Genomic DNA, 19,725 nt, shown 5'->3' on the forward strand with positions numbered 1-19,725 from the left:
CAAATAAATCCAAAACCTAAATAACAGGGAAGTACCATGAGACACAAAAAAAATAGTCTCAAATTAAAAAAAAAACATTAAAATCTCAATAATGTTCACACAAATATAAAGCATTGGAAGAAAAAGGAAAACCAAGAAATCACCCAAAACAACTCACTCAAAAGTAACTTTCTCAAAGGAGTTTGGCTCTAGTGGTGGTGATGTGGATGCACTGCTTCATACCCAAAAAGAACTTACAAAAAAAAGCACCAATAGTTGCAATTATGACTTTGGGTGATGCTGTGATTGAAACACTGCAACAATTTTCTTCTTCAAACTTCCCAGATCTTTTTCTCAACCTAATCACCTCCTTTATCAAATTACTAAAGACAAAACTCTTATTTTCCTTTGAGTTTTTGTTGTACTACTAACCCTACATGTTTTTCAATCTTCTCACTCTATTCATTCTGCGGTATCTTCTTCACTCAGTGGTGCTTAATTTTAAGAGCTTTAAACCACCAAAACCAGAGCTAAAACTAATAAATCAAACATCATTAGTCACGTCAATGATGTTTTTGATTGCATCAAAACTTTGTGGTAGAGAGAACATAAATAGAAGATAAGGAAAAATAGACTGTTTTGTTTGATTAAAATGAATAAAAAAAAAGATTGTTATATCTACTATCAGTATCATGTTTTTAAAACAACAAACAGTTTCATGATCAATTGCGCAACTCACAAAACTTATATATGAGAATATTTTCAATTATAAAGAAAACACACAGTGATTAGACCTTTCAAATTTATTATATACTACTTTTTCTGTTTTATATAAAAAGTAATACATCACAATACATAATAAACATATTATTATAAAGTATACAAAATTAAAAATTTAATAGAAACTACATTAGCGCTTATATTTTCGTTACTTACAATAAAACCTATTTTTAAAAGTAGCAAAAATAAATGATAATAAATAATATATATGACTTGTATGTAGCATAGATAATTAATAATTAATCAAAATTATTTTCCCCCATTTTTGTACTTCAGCTTCTACCTATTCCGATGAGATTTTAATAATGTTTGGCTTAGCTGTCCACAGAGTGAGGCGCACAAATTAATTCCAATTCCTAATCCCACTACTGCACTGCACCTCATCACTGTACCTGCGTAAATTAGTGTCCAACCGTACCTGAGGCAATGACCAAAAACCCCAATACAAACAAAACCGCAAGCCCTTTTCATTGAGGACATATGCGTAATCTCAGAGATGCAAAAATCATGTGGGACCCACTCGTGAAACAGTAATAATATTTAAGTCTCTAATTAACAATAAACTGGTGAGGTGGAGACTAATAGAAAGAAAGAAGCAGAACGAGGACGCCACCTTTCGTTCAAAAATGGAGAAAGTGTCACGGCGCCATCACGCATCTAACCCACACGACCCAATGAAAACGCTCCACGTGGCAAGTGCTGCTCGCGGTCACAGCCTTTTCTAACTTACGTGGGATCTCACACTTGCGCTAATTAGAATACAACAGAATCTCTTCTTCAAATTCTCTCTCTCTCTCTCTCTGAACACCGTTCCGCTGTACGTCGTCGTTTCACCGATCTCGTTCACGCCGATCGCTGCCGAACGAAATCGAAGTCGAAGGAGGAAGCGGAAGGTTCTTGCAATCGGTGGAGAGTAACCGCGAGTGGTGCCAAATGCGGAATTCGAGTTCCGAATCCTAAGTTCGTCGCTCGTTCTGCGGAAGTTGAGTGAAGTTGCCGGTTCCGCGATCCTCTGTCTCCGGCGAGGGTGATGAGTCGTCAGGTCACGTAGGAGCTCGCAATTGATCTCGCCGAAGCAGAGATTATCCGTCTCCTGCTTTCGGCTGGAACCGCGTCCGAATTTTTGCAGTTTTTTTCGGTTCTTGGAATTTGGAATTCGCGTTCCGCGAACGATGTCGTCGAAGGTTGTGTACGAAGGGTGGATGGTGCGGTGCGGCCGACGGAAGATCGGGCGATCGTTCATCCACATGAGGTACTTCGTGTTGGAGTCCCGGCTGCTCGCGTATTACAAGAGAAAACCGCAGGATAATCAGGTGGTTCTATTGTTTTTTTCTTGTTGAATTTCACTTATTCGTTTGGGTTTTAGGGGAATTCCGTTATTATTATTATTATTTTGCTTCAATTTGTTTTGCTTGTTAAAGTTTCCACTCTTCGGAGTCACCTTTTGGGGTATTCTTTGGAAAAGGATAGGGAATTTTGCGAGATTGCTTTTTCACTTTTACAATTTTTTTATGCTTCCTAAACTTTTTTGTTTTTTGGTTTTGGTTTGTATCTTTTACTTTGTGGGAGGAGGGCCGGGTGTTGGAGAGTAGATGCTGCTCGAAAACTTGACGAGATGAACTTGTTTTTATGCTTTTGTTAGGTCCCAATTAAAACACTGCTAATTGACGGCAACTGTAGAGTGGAGGATAGAGGCTTGAAGACTCATCATGGACATGTGAGTTTTCTGCAATCAACCGTGGACACTAGCACACACACAGTTATTTATTTGTTGGTACCTCTGCTTGCTGCGTGAGCCTTCTGGTCTTGAAATGATCCTTGACACGAGCTGTACTTGTTGTATGTTTGGTTTGCATGCGTGAATTTTTAATCCGATTAGGGAATTGGATGTGTGAATTGAGGGCTAGTAAATGGTTGAAGCGAGGGGATGTTGTGGAATGATTTATGCTGTGTGATGTAAGGAAGGATGTTTCAACGATACCAATGGCTTTTAATAAAACAAAAGAAAAACAAACGGGCCTCAGAGTCTTCTGACGAGTAATGCTAGGAATACATAGTTTTATGCACATAAAATTAACACCCCTGTTAAATATATTCATGGAGCCTGGGTTGGGTCCTTTATTGTCCAAGGCAGATTTGTATTTTTTTTTTCTTTTCAGATTAAGGAAGAAATTTATTACAAGAAAATAATTCTAAAGTAAAAGGACAAAGTATCATTCTTCAACTTGTCCACAAAAGAAGAAAGAATTCTAAAGTTGAAGGAAAATATACAACTTTGCATTCTCTCTCCTTGTCTACCACAAATCTCTTGATCAAATGTTTATTATGATCATCATGGGAGAGCTGTCCTATGCTCCGATCTGTTGTTGCAAAACTTGTGACTGAACTCATGGACTTGTCTGAGTTTACATTTAGACTCATATTTTGTATTAACCCTGTTAGTAACTTAGCAGATTCAAATCAAACCTTTCAAGCCGAGCAGTGCACTAGAATGTGAGGTATGTGTGTTCACCTGATACAGGGACCAGGGATCAGTAACCAAGTTATCTTTAGCCATAGTGTAAAGTAGTCAGAAAGTCCTCTTTTAATGAGTAATTACTGTAGAGGTAAAGACATGCCAATAATTTTGGTAGCATGTTTTTTCTCCTTTTAATGAACAGTTGAATTGAACAAATTGACCGTGGATACTACTGTGAAAGTAGCATATGCTGGCTTTTGGTTGTATTTGTTGTTAGAGTATTGACAATGATTTTATTCTCTCTATTTGCCCGCAACTATTTACTTCTTTTTGTGCAGATGGTTTATGTTTTGTCTGTTTACAACAAGAAGGAAAAAACCATTGAATTATGTAAACTATATAAAAATTTCCATATTGACAATGATTTTGTTCTCTCTATTTTCCTGCAACTATTTACCTCTTTTTGTGCAGATGGTTTATGTTTTGTCTGTTTACAGCAAGAAAGAAAAGAACCATCGAATTATGGTTAGTGGATTTTCCTCATTCATATATGCAGCATATAATTATACCCTTTTATCTATAATTACCAATATGCCTTTTCGTTCTATTATTATTATTATAATTTTTCTTTTGCTGAGTAAATACTTTATTACTCTGGTTCGTACTGCAGATGGCAGCATTTAACATCCAAGAGGCCCTAATTTGGAAGGAAAAAATAGAGTATGTCATTGATCAGGTCTGGTTCATCAAGTTGCACAATCCTATTATGTTCTTTAAATATGGATTGATATCCATATTCCTAAATTTTTTGTTAGAGTTTATCTTTACCTGATGTACATTGGCTTGAATATGAAAAACATTTACTTGATATAAAGATAAAATGATGCATTGCAATTTAACTTGCTAAGTCCATCGTAGTAGGACATGCTTTCTGGTTGTGTTAGTTGATGCTATTGAACTTTGATGCATGCAGCACCAGGGAGCTCAACCATCAAATGGCAACAAATATATTTCTTTTGAGTACAAATCTGGGATGGACAATGGAAAGACAGCTTCTTCCTCAGATCGTGAAAGCCAGTTAGTAGTTTTGTTCTTTGCTTTTTTCCTCATACTGTTTGTAGAAGATGTCAATGCGTTAAGTTACCTGCTTTTTCTGTGCTGTTGTTAAATTATGTCTGTCTTCCTTCAAATTGTTTCCAATGTCAATTTTCAGGAGAGTCTACTGAAATAATCGATTGAAACATACTGGAATATGATATAGTATTTTCGGCCACTTTTATTTCACTGCTGACCAAATATCTCCTGTGTAGATAATTGCTGGGTACCAATGTTATTGTGCATATCCTCCTATATATTCATAACATCCAATATATTTTTGGATCACCAGGTTCAGTGCTCCGGAGGATGAAGATGATCCTCATCCTAATTTGTTAAGGAGGACAACAATTGGAAATGGTCTGCTTTGTATTCCTACCGGGTTTGTGGATTTGCAATTAGTGTGCTCCAGACTATATTTGAACTTTTCCTTTCCTTTCTTGAGATGCAGGCCCTCCTGAATCAGTTTTTGACTGGACCCGGGAAATAGATTCAGATTTTTCAAATCAGAATATCAACAACCAAGCATTCTCAAGAAAGCATTGGCGTCTTTTACAATGTCAAGATGGTTTGCTACATTTATTTACATGATAGAGACATTTCTATCTTGATTACTTAAAAGAAGTTATCCTTATTTCTTGGGAAATATTCTAGTGTTAAATGATTGGATAAGTAGTAGTTGCATGAACTGAGACAATTTTTTTTTCTGAAATTGGCAGGACTTCGTATTTTTGAAGAACTTGTTGAAGTTGATTACCTTGTATGTTATTTCCTGTATTTCTTTATTTTCATAGTATACTACATTCATGGAATAGTTTGGGAAGCAACTATCTTCATTTGCTTCTTTATGTAGCCAAGGAGCTGCAGTAGAGCTATGAAGGCAGTAGGTGTTGTGGAGGCGACTTGTGAAGAAATTTTTGAACTTGTGATGAGCATGGATGGGACACGGTTTGAGTAGGTTTTTTGTAGAATTACCACTGTTTTGTGTGTGTCTGTATAATAGTTGCTGTCATGCATGATGTATGGCAGATTGTTATTCTTTTGTTGTTTCTTGATAAATATTATCGTGATGCATGACAGAGCAACTAGATTTGGCACTTTAAGATGTTGTGATGTAATCTAATACTACTTTAGATAGTTTCAGTTTGGATAAACATCTCAAAAGCCATATATGACACACACACATATAGGAGAAGAAAATAAAATGAATCAAGAAGAAAATAAATCAAAATTTTCTTTAACTTGAAATTAACTTAAACATCTAATATTTTCCAAAGCTTTCTCATTTAACTTCTCCATAAGTCCCTATAAACTTAACAATGCTTGAAATTCTCGTCTTAGAAAAGTCTTCATAGTAGGTTTTACAATTAAAAACTCCCATAAGCTAGAAATTAATCCAAACTGGGCCTTACTGTACTGGACATTGTAGTTAAAGGAACCAGAACTTGTGCCCAAGGTACTAAGGCAAGACTCCAGCAGGGGTGAGCTATTTTTGGCACCTTAGGAGTGCCTTTCCTGTTAAGGCTAGGAATGCCTCTAGACTCTAGTTTCCTAACAAAAACAGTAAATAACTCTGAAAGCAAAATCATCTAATTTAGTAACTTAGATGCTAAAAGGGTGAAAGTTGTCAGTGTTAAGAAAAATACTAGGGGAGACTGGTCAAGGAGATAAATGAGGCATTGCTATGTTATAAATGCGGCACTGTTGGAGCTGAAAACTATTAGCATATTTTTTACTCTTTCTGACTAACATGATTTTTTTCAGTTCAATTTTGGAGTAGTGGGAAATGAAAATGTTGAGCTGGATAAGTTGAATGGACAAACAATATATTATGAGTGCAAGTATTAGGGAATATATTAGAGTAACAACTATTTAGAAGATGATAGAAAATTGCCTAAGATGATTTTTGGTCATGTGAGGGAAAGAGCTGAGGACCAACAGAGGTCATGGTGCAAAAGGTGGACCAAATGGTAGAGCATTACATTAGAATGGAAGAGGAAACCAAAGAAAAAAATAGGCAAAAAACCATTGAAAAATACTTCAATGTAAATGAATTAATTGGGAGTTTAGTTTCCTTAGAGCTCAGCTCAATAATGTCATATGATTCATATGGCTGACCCAACGTAATGGGTTAGCACTTGGTTGTTAACTTGTTATTATAGATGATGAACTGATGAGTCTTATTAAAACAATTTTATTTGATGAGAATTGAGGCTCTAAGATGTTTTATATCTTTGAGTCTTGAGTATGATAACATAAACTGGGCTACAAAATCATTTGGAAACCACCTTAGCACCATTCTGGATATCATGTTCTTTTCAGATAATGTTCTAGTTATCACTTGAGTTAAATTATAATTATTCATTGTAAACACAACTTTTTTTAGATATTTGATGTTCCACAGTTCTGCAGATAAATTTTGTTTGCTTCTTATTATTTGCATGTCTGCAGATGGGATTGCAGTTTCCTACATGGTAGTTTAGTTGAGGAGGTGGATGGGCATACAGCAGTTCTTTATCATCGACTTCAGCTAGATTGGTTCCCAATGTATAGATGATCTATCTTCTCTATCATTTATAATTGTTTATAGTTTATATTTGGTAAACTTGATCAACTATTTTCACATAAATTAGTGATGAATGAAGATGTCTTTTCTTGAATAACCGAATTTTCTTGTATTGTATGTTTTCTGAATAAATTGTTTTATTTCTTGACATGTAAGCGCCAGTATTTAGGGCTCCCATTGCTTGAATTTGAATTTTTTTTTGGTATATAGAAAGCATGTTTTGAGACTCGATAAATAGTTAAAAAAGGGTTACACATCTACAAAGTAAATTTGCTAACTGTATTGACTGAAACTGTTATGTATTTATCATTGCAGGTTTGTGTGGCCCCGTGATCTTTGTTATGTACGATATTGGCGCCGAAATGATGATGGAAGTTATGGTAGGAATCTATATCTTTTGTTCTAAGTTTTTGGTACATGTTCATACTTCAAGGGATTTGCTAATGATGACACTCATTAAGGAAACAGAAAAAGAGAGTATTAAATAAAAATAATAGTTAGTTATATTGGGAACTCAAACATGTGATACTTTTCTAATCAAACACATTTGATGGCCAATATTGAGTATTTCTCAATTAATGCTCCTAAAGAACTCTTTATAGAACTTTGTGTTTATTACTTTTGGAAGTTTGCATTGATGTTTCTTCTTCTTGCAGTTGTTTTATTTTGCTCTAGGGAGCATGAAAACTGTAGTCCACAGCCAGGGTGGGTTCGAGCACATATTGAGAGTAAGATTCAATTTCTCATGGCCCTGGATCTGTCCTTCAAAGTTCAAAAGAGTTGGATTCATCTACATTTCAATTGGTCTTGATGTTCTCAATTTATTATGGATTAGGTTATGCATATTGCCTCTCTGGTTTTTTGGAAATAGTTTATCTTAAGGTCCTTGCCTCTTCTGATTTGTGAAAATGTTGATTTTTGCTAAAATCAGGCAGCTTTGGTGCCTTTTTTCTTTCTTTCTATTGAACCTGTATTATTTTCAATTTTCTGCTAAGGAGGATCTTGGCTTTAGCTCTTTTCCTCTTAGTATTAATATTTATTTTTTATGAAAAGGAGTAGGATATTGTATGCATGCGAACACTCCCAATTTTAAATCATTAAAGGGTGGTTGAACTTTGTTTGAAATTTCTTAATTTCATTAGAATATATTGTTCTTACAGACTGTTACATTAACTCCAACAGAATGGATAGAATAATAACATTTGGTAAGGTAGCATCAACCAGTTGGAAAATATCATGGAAATTCTAGAGCTGTTTATCATATTGAGGTTTCCCTCTTAATCAGTTGAGGTTTTCTGTCAGCTTAAAGTGAAGATGATCTTTATGATAAACTGATTTTATGTCATTTATTTATCATTATCATTATTATTCACTAGTTTTCAATAAAGAAATATTTTTTGTTTCTGTCGCTTGATGCATCTCATGTAGGTTTTCTTTATGTTTCTGTTATTTCCATTGAAATTTCTTAGGTCTAAGAACTGCTTTCTACAGGTGGAGGATTTAATATTTCCCCCTTAAAACCTCGAAATGGAAGGCCCAGGACGCAAGTCCAGCATCTTATGCAGATTGATCTGAAGGGATGGGGTGTGGGTTACCTGTCATCTTTTCAGCAGTATTGTGTCCGTCAGATGTTAAATAGTGTAGCTGGTGAGTTGATATCCATTTATGCGGTTTACAATTTTTATATAGAATGATAATACTCTCCCTTCAATCATCATGATTTCTTTTATTTACCTTTCTCTCTATCATTTTGGTAATTGAAAGTTTAGAGTGGAGGTTGCCCCATTTTGAATCTATTTTTTTTGTGGGAGAACCTATTGTGCAGTGAGTTTCAAAATTCTTACATTTTTTTTTCTCTTTCTGCAGGTTTACGTGAATGGTTTGCCCAATCGGATGAAAGAAACGCTCATCCAAGAATTCCTGTCATGGTTAACATGTCCTCAACATCTGTTTCTTCAAAGAAGAATCAGAAGCCAAATGATTTTTCTGTCAATCCTTCTTCTCTTGATCAAATGAATGCTGCAAGCAGAAACTCTGCCTTAATAGATGAGTATTCTGATGATGAAGATTTTCAAATAGCAGAATCTGAACAAGAGGTTGTATCTACATTTTCCCTCATGTGTATACTTGGGAGGTTTGCTTCATAAATTCTGATCATTAATATTACTGTAAAACTTTTCAGGCGTACCAAATTGGTCTTGAGAATGATGTGAGAAGAACAGGTAATTGCTTGCAATACCCTATTCAGTTTAATGGTATTGCAAATTACAAACTTGTGCATGAAGCAATTTGCCATGATGATGCATGTTTGTCAAAGCTCATTTAAATCTTTTCATGATATTTTCCTGAATTGAAGCTTTGGAAGAAGAACCTGGAAATGAAATTGACTTGTCTTCATTTTCGGGAAATTTGCGCCGGGATGACCGAGATAATGCTCGGGACTGCTGGAAAATTTCTGATGGAAATAACTTCAGAGTCAGAAGCAAGCATTTTTGCTATGACAAGTCGAAGGTATTCATTCTCCTTTTTCTTTTACACTTTCTGAACAAAATTTATCATTGTCTCGGTGTGTTCATATTCCTTTGTGGTGAACTTTGAAGGTTCCTGCCGGAAAACATATGCTGGATCTTGTTGCTGTAGATTGGTTTAAAGACTCAAAAAGAATGGATCATGTGGCTAGGCGTCATGGTTGTGCAGCACAAGTGAGTAACTTAATATATCTTGTATGTTTTTTTGTTTCTTGATGAAGATTAATGATAGGTGATTGAAGCTAGACATTTTGTTGTAGAAAATAGGGCTAAACTCTATTACAGAGATCATAGGTCCATCACAAGACACACAGATAAAGAGGAAACAAAAATAGCACACTGAGATGGTTGTAGAACTTTTAGGATCTGCAAACATTCCTGTCCGAAAGCCCCAAAAGTCATATAGTTACTGAATCCTCTATCCACTATCTTTCCCTCTGTTTTATCTTTGCTTCTAATCCTTCAGTCTTCCTTCCCACCCTCCTTGCCAGGTGGCCAGGTGTTTAAGATGATCCAAATCTGTCTTCTTTCCCTTTCTCAGTTCCCATGTGGTTTAGCATAGGAGGAGATCCTGAAAATACTGTCCCGGCCCCCATCTTTGTATACTGAAATTATTTATTAGAATTGAATGTCTAAATCACAATGGGAATATATTCAGCATGATGCTATTTCTGTATTTTGTGGAATGCTCTCTGGGTTTAAAACACTCCACACCTACACTATCTTTTAAACACCCAAGACAGCACCCAAACCTGCAAACTCTCTCACACCTGTTACTGAACCACAAATTAAGGGAGGATAATATCTTTACTTAAATGGTAGGGTTAGGGTTATCAGGATAATATCTTTACTGAATTTGATTTCCCTTTTTATTATTTATTTAAGTTGTTGTGTGGTTGTTGCATGCCTGTTTTAGGATTTTGCTGACTATGTCTATGCAGGTTGCTTCCGAAAAAGGATTTTTCTCCATTGTCATTAATGTTCAAGTGAGTTCTTCTGTTCATGTGACCAGGTCAACTTTAAACTTCAAAAGTTTAGACTCAGAAGTAAATGAATGCTTGCTGTTTGGTTGTAGGTGCCTGCATCAACACACTATAGTATGGTTTTTTATTTTGTGACAAAGGAGTTAGTTTCTGGATCCCTCTTGCATCGCTTTGTTGACGGTGATGATGAGTTTCGAAACAGCAGGTTTAAGCTTATACCATCAGTCCCTAAGGTATTTACTGAAGTTTTTCATCATTATAATTAGGAAACTATCACTTCCTTTACGAGTTAATTTTATAATTTGTGGCTGTATCATTCTTATGTAGTTATGTCTTAATATGGGTATGATCTAACAGTATATCATACTTTGTTTATTGCGAGTGTGGTGGCTGTATGTGTTACTCAAACCTTACACTGTGTGTTATATGTAGTTTGTCCTAAACAATATATACAACAATGAAAGCCTAATCCCACTAGGCGAGGTTGGCTACATAGATTAGATGATGCTATTTGGATTGGTTGAAGATTACAACTTTTAGAGATATCATTTACTAGAAGAATCTTCTTAATGACTTTGAATGCATCTCGCAACAACCAATCCTTTTTCCAACTAGATGGGGTTTAGCTACATGGATTAAGTGATTTGGTACTGTTTTTTGTTATTCATGTGTATAGACAAATCATCAACCTCTATATCATTTTAAATTGCTTTGCTTATAGTTTTTCTTGATCTCCCTTTGCCTATAGTTATCGTGTTACCCTTCATTTGCTTAATAAAATGGAAAAATAAAAAAAAGTAACAGAACTGATGTCAGAGTGACATACTGGAATAAGATTCACGAATTTATAGCAATAGTCTATAAAATGGAATTCACAATGCATTGCATAAGTAATCAATAGTCTATAACTTTATTTCAAATGTTTTTTTTCCTTCATATGTTACCAACTTGTTCAGTGGAGGCATTCAGCCCTGCTCATAGCATAATAAACAAATGTAAAAACATTGGCTCAAATATGTATACTGACTAAATTTATCAAATTTCACTAACTTTTATGAGGTGCGTCGTACTGTACCTGGACATGAGTTAAACTGTGGGTTGAAAACTATTTCAAGCACTGTCGTGCATCTAGAGTTTCCCGATGATGTTTATTGACCTTATGCCTTGTTTAGGAGTGGATCGTAGAGCAATTTGGACTAGTTTCTATATACCATTTTTGGGATTGCATTACATCTTATTATGAAAACAAATCTCAAAGATGCTCGTATAACATGATTTTAATTCCCTTTGTTTTGTTGCTTTGAGAAATGACTGATATGCATAGCTAGTCATCACTTGATTCAAAGGGTTTTGTATATATATGTATATATATATGTATGTATATATATACTACTAGGAGCCAGGATGACATGCTTCGAAATACTCTGTGGCTGGGAGTGCTAATTGTTGGTAAAATAAAAGACTTGTTTGCTAGCATTTAATATTTTGTTAGGCTTTTCAAAATTTAAATGGTTGGACAGCAGTACAAACGAAGTAAATAGTTGGTTATAAGATAACTTCCTTTCCGATGCCACAAGAAAGCAACATACGCACCTCTCATTGTGTGGGTCAAAATTCAAACAGAACAAGAAATGTCACTTCTCCAGAATCAATAATGCCCAGTAAAATTGTTTAAATTTGTACCAAACATGGGAATATCATATTGCCAATTTCACTTTTCCCAAGAATAATTGTACAGTCCTTAAAACAAATGTGTGATAAGTTGATATATGCAGCTTTGTTGCTGACTGTTACCAAGTTGATGTACATGCATTTTGGTCCGGCTTAATCCACAGAACCAAATCTCTTATTGTTACCACATTTTTAGCTTTATGACTTTCTTTCATTTTTTTTTCCATTTATATTTACCTTTTTTAAAATTTCTTTTCCACTTTTTGTTTGTAATTTATAACTACCATCTTTCCATAAAGGCTGGAGAAACAAGCATACTTTCTCTTTACACTCCTTATTGATATTCCATCTTAAAAATGCAGGGTTCATGGATTGTACGCCAGAGTGTTGGGAGTACTCCTTGTTTGCTGGGAAAGGCAGTTGATTGCAACTACATTCGTGGTCCCAAGTATTTAGAAGTAAAATTTGATTCAAGTTCTTTATAAATTTTGGTTTGTCTTGTTGCATGAAGTTTCCCAATAATGAATGAATGATGTCTGTATCTTAATTGTCTGCTATGATTTTTGAACCAATCACTCTTTAATTGTAGATTGATGTTGATATTGGTTCCTCTACTGTTGCTAATGGAGTTTTGGGGCTGGTTGTTGGTGTGATTACAACATTGGTTGTAGATATGGCTTTTCTTGTACAGGTGAGTTTGATATTACTAGAAATTAACATCTAAACAAGTCATGGGATTTAAGCGGCAGCAATTGGGCTAGACTCATTTTTCTTGTATCCAGTGTGGAAACTTTCATTATTCTCATATTGCAGAGGCTTAATAGCTTTGATAATTGATTTAACATTTGTTAATAATACTTGATTTTAACTAGGTAGGTTGTGGATATTTAATTTTCAGATTGTAGAGCTTTCTAAATGACAAAATATCTGTGCTACTGTTTTAACGAATTGTGTTAAATTTCATTAGCTGTTGTTATATTATACCCTTCAACTGCTAGGAATTATAAATACTCTATTAAGTTGAGGTAGTTCTGCACCAAAAACATTTTTTTATGACTTGAATATAGAGATGGCGAAAAAAACTTGAGTATCATCTAAGCTGATGTATATGTATATATATATATATGTGTATGTATGTATATATATGAAGATGAGTACAATTATATCTCAAAGAGGAAGTCTACAACCTCTGTTATTTAACTTAAAGTTAGGTACACCCAGAAACAGCATTGTACCAATGTTGTTAAACTTGACTCGTAAGAGTTACTATTATATGAAAAATAATATTCAATACTTACACATAGGTTGATAAAACATAGGTTGATAATTCATAAAAATGCATTGAACAACTAATAAACTATTGGAGGTAATCCTTCCTATTATTAAACTTTCACCGATTCATGCCATTATAAAATAAGACAGTTTCATGCCAAATAAGGCAGCAAACAGAGAAAAACAGAGAAGAACAATGGCAGTGAGAGCGAGCAACGACGAGCGGCGAACGCAGGCGATTGCGAAAGGCGAATAGTGTTGCAAACGTGAATAGTGTCGAGCGCAACGACGACGATTGCGGGCGGTGGCGAGCGATGTTCGTGAGTTTGTTTCGAGAGTTGGTTTTTTGGGGTTCTTTCTTACTTGCTTACTAACCCTAGCAAAAAAGAGACGAGTAGGAGGATCGACACGGTCCAACGATCCTCCGTTTGCAACGAAATAATATAACCAATTTCAACATTTCCCTTCAATTTGGAGCATATAAATTGTATGCACCAAGCATGGAATATCTAAAAAAATTCTAGACTCTCTTAAAGGCTTAGTTAGAATGTCTGCATGCTGGTCATTATTGTTGATGAATCCATTACTAAGTTCCTTGGACAACATCTCTTCAGCAAGATGACAATCAATCTTTGTGTTTGGTTCTCTTGTGAAACATTGGATTGGAGGCAATTTGAAGGGCTACTTGATTATAACAATGTGGTTTCATTTGCTCAACTTTACAAAATTTCAACTCTAGAAGTGATTGTTTAATTCACACAAGTTCATAGGTGACTAAAGCCATAAATCTTCCAGCTTATGCAGTGGATCGGGCAACAACACTTTGTTTATTGCACTTCCAAGAAATAATATTCCCTCCAATGAATAATGAATACATAGTATCTTGTGGTGGACCTCCTGTCAATGGGATATTCAGCCCAATATGTATCATGATACCCTAAGATTTGAGTATTTTCCTTGTCCTTAGATGAAAATAATTTTCTTGGAGCCTTTTGACATGTTTAAGAATGCGAATCACAACATTCCAATGGTCAATTTGAGGATTTTGCATGAATTGACTAACAACTTCAATTTCATAAGAGATTTTAGGTCTTGTACGTGTTTTCCCACCATCCTCTTATATCAATTTGGGTTTGAAAAAGTTTCACTTTGGTCCATTATTAGCTTCTGATTTGGGTCATAGGACTATCAATGGGCTTGCAATTCTAGCACTGTCTCCTCTAGAATATTAGAAGTATATTTTCTTTGTGAAACTATGACACCTGCCTTTGATTGAGCCACTTCTATTCAAAGAAAGCATTTCAGATAGCCAAAATCTTTGGTTTGGAAGTGGCTCAATAAGTATTCTTTTAGTTGAGAAAGTTGAGTGACATGATTTTTGTAATAACTATATCATCAACATAAACCATTAAATAATCACACTTCCCAAGGGAAGTACGACAATAGAAAATTGAATGATCTCCTTACTTTGTTTCAATCCAAAGATCTGTATAGTATGACTAAATTTACGAAACCAAGCTTTGGATGATTGCTTAAGTCTATAGAGAAATCAACATAATTTACAAACTAGTCTATACTTCTCCTAAGCAACAAATATGGGAGGTTGTTCCATACAAAGCTCTTCCTCAAAGTCATCATGAAGGAAGACATTTTTAATGTCAAGTTCGTGTACTGACCAATGACGAATAACTAACATAGAAAGAATCAAATTGTTTTGATCTTGCCCATGTGAGAAAAAAAAATATTACAATAATCAAGGCCATAGATTTCAGGATGAACTCCCATGTGCCACTCTTTGAAAGAGTTGCATTTCATCAATCATGGCTTGCCGCCATTTAGGATGTTTTAGTGCCTCATGAATAGTTTCAATAATAGTGGTGGAAAGTGAGGAATCAAAAGATGAGTATGATGGAGAAAGACGGTAATAACTCAAAATTATAAATAGGATAAGGATTATGAGTATAGCAAATACCTATCCTAAGAGTAATGAGAAGATGATGAGGATGAACATCCATGGTATGAGAAGTTGGTGGGGGAGGTTCTGAATCACGAGAGGCTTTAGGCAATGGAGAAGAAGCTTTTTGTGTCCTGCGCTGATATGTAAGTAGGGGTGGTTGGGCAACATCAATCGAATGACGAGATGGGATAAAGGCTAATTCCATTTTGATTGGAGTTAGAAGGGGTTGGAGTTATAGGGACCGAAGGATGGAACTGTGAGAAGTTGTTGAATGGAAGCATTCATTTTCATGGAAGGTGGTGTCAACAGACACCATGCCTTTGTAGTTGGAAAATAGTATTTGTATTTTTGTTGAGGGCAAGAATAACCCCAAAATACACATTTAAGAGTCTTTCGAGAAAACAGGTACAACCAAACACCTAGGGATACTGATGAATTAAATGATCATTTGGAAAAATAATGGAATGAAGAATTTAGCTTTTAAGACTGGAAGAGGCATTCTACTAAAAAACAAGTAGTAAGAACTGCATCTCCCTAATAATAAACCAGAACAGTTGCATTTAACATTAAGGAGTGTGCAATTTCAACGAGATGTCTATTTTCCTCTTTGCTACACCATTTTTGTTGTAGTGTGTGAGGACAAGTGGACTAGTGTAGAATGTCTTGTGAAGATAAAACGGAAAAAAGTTCTACATAGAAATATTCTTTAGCATTGCCACTTTTGAATATGTAATTTATCATTCCAAAATGATTCTTAATTTGATTAAAGAAGGACATGAATATGAACAACAACTTAGGTCTATCTTTTTTTAAATAAACCCAAGTACATAAAGAGAAGTAATCAATGAAGGTTCTAAAATATCTAAAACTAAAAGATGTGAGACGACTTAGTTCCTAAATGTCTGAATGAGCAGTAGAGAAATCAAAGTTAGATTTTTTAGTTTGTTTAGGAAATGATGACTTAACATGTTTTCCTATTTGACACAATTTACAATCTAAAACTTGAATCTCTTTGAGACTAGGAACTAATATACTTAACTTTTCCAAAAGGTCATGCATAAGTTTTGGAGTTGAGGTTGCAAAACAGGACATGAGAGGGCTCATTTTCAGGTAATATAGATTTGTGTGTCTTGTCTTTCTCCAATCAAATGACATGTACCATGTTCCTATATGACAAAGGAATTAGCATCAAATGTTATTGAACAGTTTGTTCAATGAGTCAATTGACCTAGAGAGAGGAAGTTGTAAGGACAATGGGGAATAAAGAAACTTGATCAATTCCTTGAGATGCAACTTTGGATCCATTGGCTACAATAATTGGGTGATGAATTTTTGGAGAAGAAATGAATGAGAATGAAGAACTGTTACGGGAAATGTGATTTTCTAAGCTCACGATCTTGCACATATAGAGAAATGCTTTGTTGAAAACACTTGGTGTTGAAGATTGAGCTTGGTTGTTGGAATTTTCAAATTTAATCCTCAAATCGGTACTCATCAGAAAACTTGGAATTTGATTTTTCAGTTTTAGATATATGGGCTACCTTTTTAGGAAAGACATGCAATGAGTAGCAATTTTCTTGGGTATAACCTATTCTCTTACTGTTTGTACATTGAGGACATCTACTTCAACTTCCATTCCATGTCCACCTATTCTAGGACCTCTCCCCTCTACCACGAGGTGCTACGTTGTTGAAGTTTCAACAACTTTTGCTAAATTTTCATCTTTCACCAAAATAGGCACATGAAAGAGTCTAGTGATTGCTCCCCATGGAACAATAAGCAATATACATGATCAAAATCTGAATGTAAACTTCTCAAAATCATGACCATGTAAAAGTTATATTGCTTTTTGTTGACATCCACCAATGAGTCAAGCCACAACAAATCTTTTTAATTTCTCCTACAACAGCCCAAGCTTTTGCTATGTGTGAGAGAATATCATGGTTGGTCTATTTGAGGGAGGGAGGCTACTCTTTGGGTTGCATCAAAGAGATGTTGAATATCAATAGCAAAGATATCTTGGGTCTTCTTCCAGAAAGAAGAGCATATCTTGAAGGATCTGAGTATCTCTTAGACATTAGGCTTAACTGATTTGCCATAAAAGAACGGCTGGTAGTCAAGCTTTTGCCATCAATATGTATCTTCAGTGGAAATAGCACTAGCTTCCTTCTCTAAATAGTCATGGTATCCTTGACTTGAGTTTTGCATTTGCAATGATAGGCATACCAGAAAATGAAAAAACAAGACCAACGGAGGCCATCTGAAAGATAGGGTACACTGCAATGGAGACCAAAATGAACATCCATATTAGAAAATTTGTGACTGAACATACTTAACAACTCCAAGTAAGTTGGAACAGAGAACCAAGGTTGGGGGAACTGGGTCAAAGGATGTCAGTGATTGGCCTTCACGCACTAGGTTGGAGTGCCCAAAGACCCTTTGCACGATGGCATTTATTTTCCTTGATTGGGAGGGTTGACGGCCATCAGACGTCACGGCCGTCAAGACACACCAAATCTACTGTTTGTTGGAGAGAAAGGTGGTGGAATGTTACAAAGGACGACAACTAAGGACGATGATGTTCACTATGTTGCTCTACGAGATGAGTAAGACCCTGTTCCTGTAGGAGAAAAAGGGAGTGAGTGGTGGCGGACAGCTGCCTGACGGTGATGAGTGACTGTATTTCACTAGAAAATTATCAATAAAGTGGGATCAAACCTATGTTCCTTAACTTAAAGCTGGGTACACCCGAAACCAGCTTCTATAAAAGCTGTACCACAAAATAGTATCACCTATTTCAACATTTAAGTATAAAATTAAAACAATTTAAAAAATTTGAGGGTGACATGATATCTCCAGGTCAACTCCGAATCTGCCCCTGACCAACCAGGTGCTGGTTTTATGCCTCCACTATTGTGTGTGTTTAATATGGTATGTATATTCTGAAATTGAGTGCATCTCTGATTTTAGGTTAAAAGAAAGTTTCACACAGGTAATAATATTAGGCAGACCAAGTAATTAGAGTTTAAATTTGTAAATCTTTAACCACCAAATAACAAGATGGATAGCAAACTTCGTAGTAAAAGTGTGAATATGTGTCCAATTGTCCATCACTCCACCAATTTACATATTGTGTATGAGAGAGATGGATAGTTGATATAGTATTTTGAATATAATAGCTAGCTATGTTTGATCATCATTATTAATTGTAACTGCTTAATTTTAGGTCTAAATTTGTTGCTTTAAGTATCTGTATCGAAACATATGCTGTTTTTACATTTTACTTAAATTCCAATTCGGTGTGATACTTGAATGGATTAAATTTTTTTAGAGATTTTTCTATGATTTGTACTTTCAACCGGGAGCATTGGAATATTGGATCATGTTCTTGCCGTGGTTTTATTGCTGGATTGTAATTGAGAAATTATTTGTCGTAGCATTACTATTATTATGCCTGTGCATGTGGTGCTTGAGAGGTAACAACTGTACATGGTGCTGAACAAATACTCGACAATGGATTGTTTGTTCTTGATATCTTTTAGTGTGTATCGTGAAATCATGACAATTGTTATTGACAGGCAAATACTCCTGATGAGTTGCCCGAGAGGCTTATTGGAGCTGTTCGTATTTCTCACTTAGAGCTCAAATCTGCCATCGTCCCGAAACTGGAACCGGATCCATCATGACTAAGTCGTTTCTATTCTATACAAAATCATTTGTTTGCAACATGCAAGTGTACCATTTTTTTTCTCTGGGATGTAGCTCATTGTTTTATAATTGGGTTCTGCTATGAAACACTGAAAGGAAATTCTTCTTTTCTTTTTCCCTTCTATTTTCGTAGTTCATTTAAGTTTTAAGCTGTTAGGATCTGTATTTCGTCAAAGTATTCATATTCGGATATATTTCATCTGATTATGAAATTTTGTCATATAATTTCAAACATTTTTTTGTAGCACCCAGTAAGTTAGAAGAAAAAAAAGGGAAAGTTCAGTCATTCATCTCGTCATGGAATTTGCTTGTGTAATAATGTACATAGTTTGTCCTCCATGACAACTTCCCCTTCACCAGAGATTGTATCTACATTTTGTAGTAATGCAGTTTCTTTCACTTTCCCAAGTTCTATACCTGAAAAGGTTGCATGTTTTAGTAACGAGGGAAGAATGAGAGGTATAATTCTGAAGGTTCTCTACCCTAAGATTTTATGTTCTTTTATCTGGATTAAGAGTAACATAGAAATAGGAAAAATAAAAAAGAGAAATAACGTGAGATGTTTTATTTGGATGGATAGAAGTAGAAAGGAAAGTACAGGAATTTCATTCTCTATGATTGAAAGAGTGAAAAAAAAAAGTTAAATAAATTACTGTTATACGAAAAAATGTTATATATATATATATATATATATATATATATAACTGTGAATGCATTTATTCTCATTT

The 19,725-nt window shown here is 35.1% G+C and overlaps 1 protein-coding gene across 3 annotated transcripts; it reads left to right on the forward strand.

The window, feature by feature from the left end:
• Positions 1-1,590: 1,590 nt before the first annotated feature.
• On the forward strand, positions 1,591-19,405 carry LOC137811184 (protein ENHANCED DISEASE RESISTANCE 2). Of its 3 annotated transcripts, XM_090298465.1 has the most exons (23): positions 1,591-2,072; positions 2,402-2,476; positions 3,689-3,742; positions 3,888-3,953; positions 4,191-4,294; positions 4,605-4,672; positions 4,764-4,880; positions 5,032-5,072; positions 5,166-5,266; positions 6,764-6,859; positions 7,194-7,258; positions 7,535-7,606; positions 8,370-8,525; positions 8,745-8,974; positions 9,061-9,100; positions 9,235-9,389; positions 9,479-9,580; positions 10,348-10,392; positions 10,482-10,622; positions 12,423-12,518; positions 12,650-12,751; positions 16,340-16,399; positions 18,868-19,405. In XM_090298465.1, exons 1-22 carry the CDS (start codon positions 1,932-1,934, stop codon positions 16,361-16,363), a joined length of 2,091 nt encoding a protein of 696 aa, XP_090154591.1. In that variant the 5' UTR covers positions 1,591-1,931; the 3' UTR covers positions 16,364-16,399; positions 18,868-19,405. The 3 variants fall into 3 exon arrangements, with proteins under 3 accessions (XP_090154591.1, XP_068468921.1, XP_090154592.1); XM_068612820.2 differs by lacking the exon at positions 16,340-16,399; XM_090298466.1 differs by lacking the exons at positions 1,591-2,072; positions 2,402-2,476; positions 3,689-3,742; ... (2 more) ...; positions 4,605-4,672; positions 16,340-16,399 and having other exon boundaries at positions 4,772-4,871.
• The last annotated feature ends 320 nt before the right edge of the window (positions 19,406-19,725 follow it).

This window comes from Phaseolus vulgaris, chromosome 2, assembly GCF_051622355.1.
Source record: "Phaseolus vulgaris cultivar YP4 chromosome 2, ASM5162235v1, whole genome shotgun sequence".
NCBI lineage: Eukaryota > Viridiplantae > Streptophyta > Magnoliopsida > Fabales > Fabaceae > Phaseolus > Phaseolus vulgaris.

Coding starts and splice junctions, on each gene's coding strand:
- LOC137811184 (XM_068612820.2), top strand. CDS start 1,932: ATGTCGTCGAAGGTTGTGTACGAAGGGTGGATGGTGCGGTGCGGCCGA. Junction 8,526..8,744: donor GATGTTAAATAGTGTAGCTG/GTGAGTTGATAT, acceptor CTCTTTCTGCAG/GTTTACGTGAATGGTTTGCC. Junction 9,581..10,347: donor GTCATGGTTGTGCAGCACAA/GTGAGTAACTTA, acceptor ATGTCTATGCAG/GTTGCTTCCGAAAAAGGATT.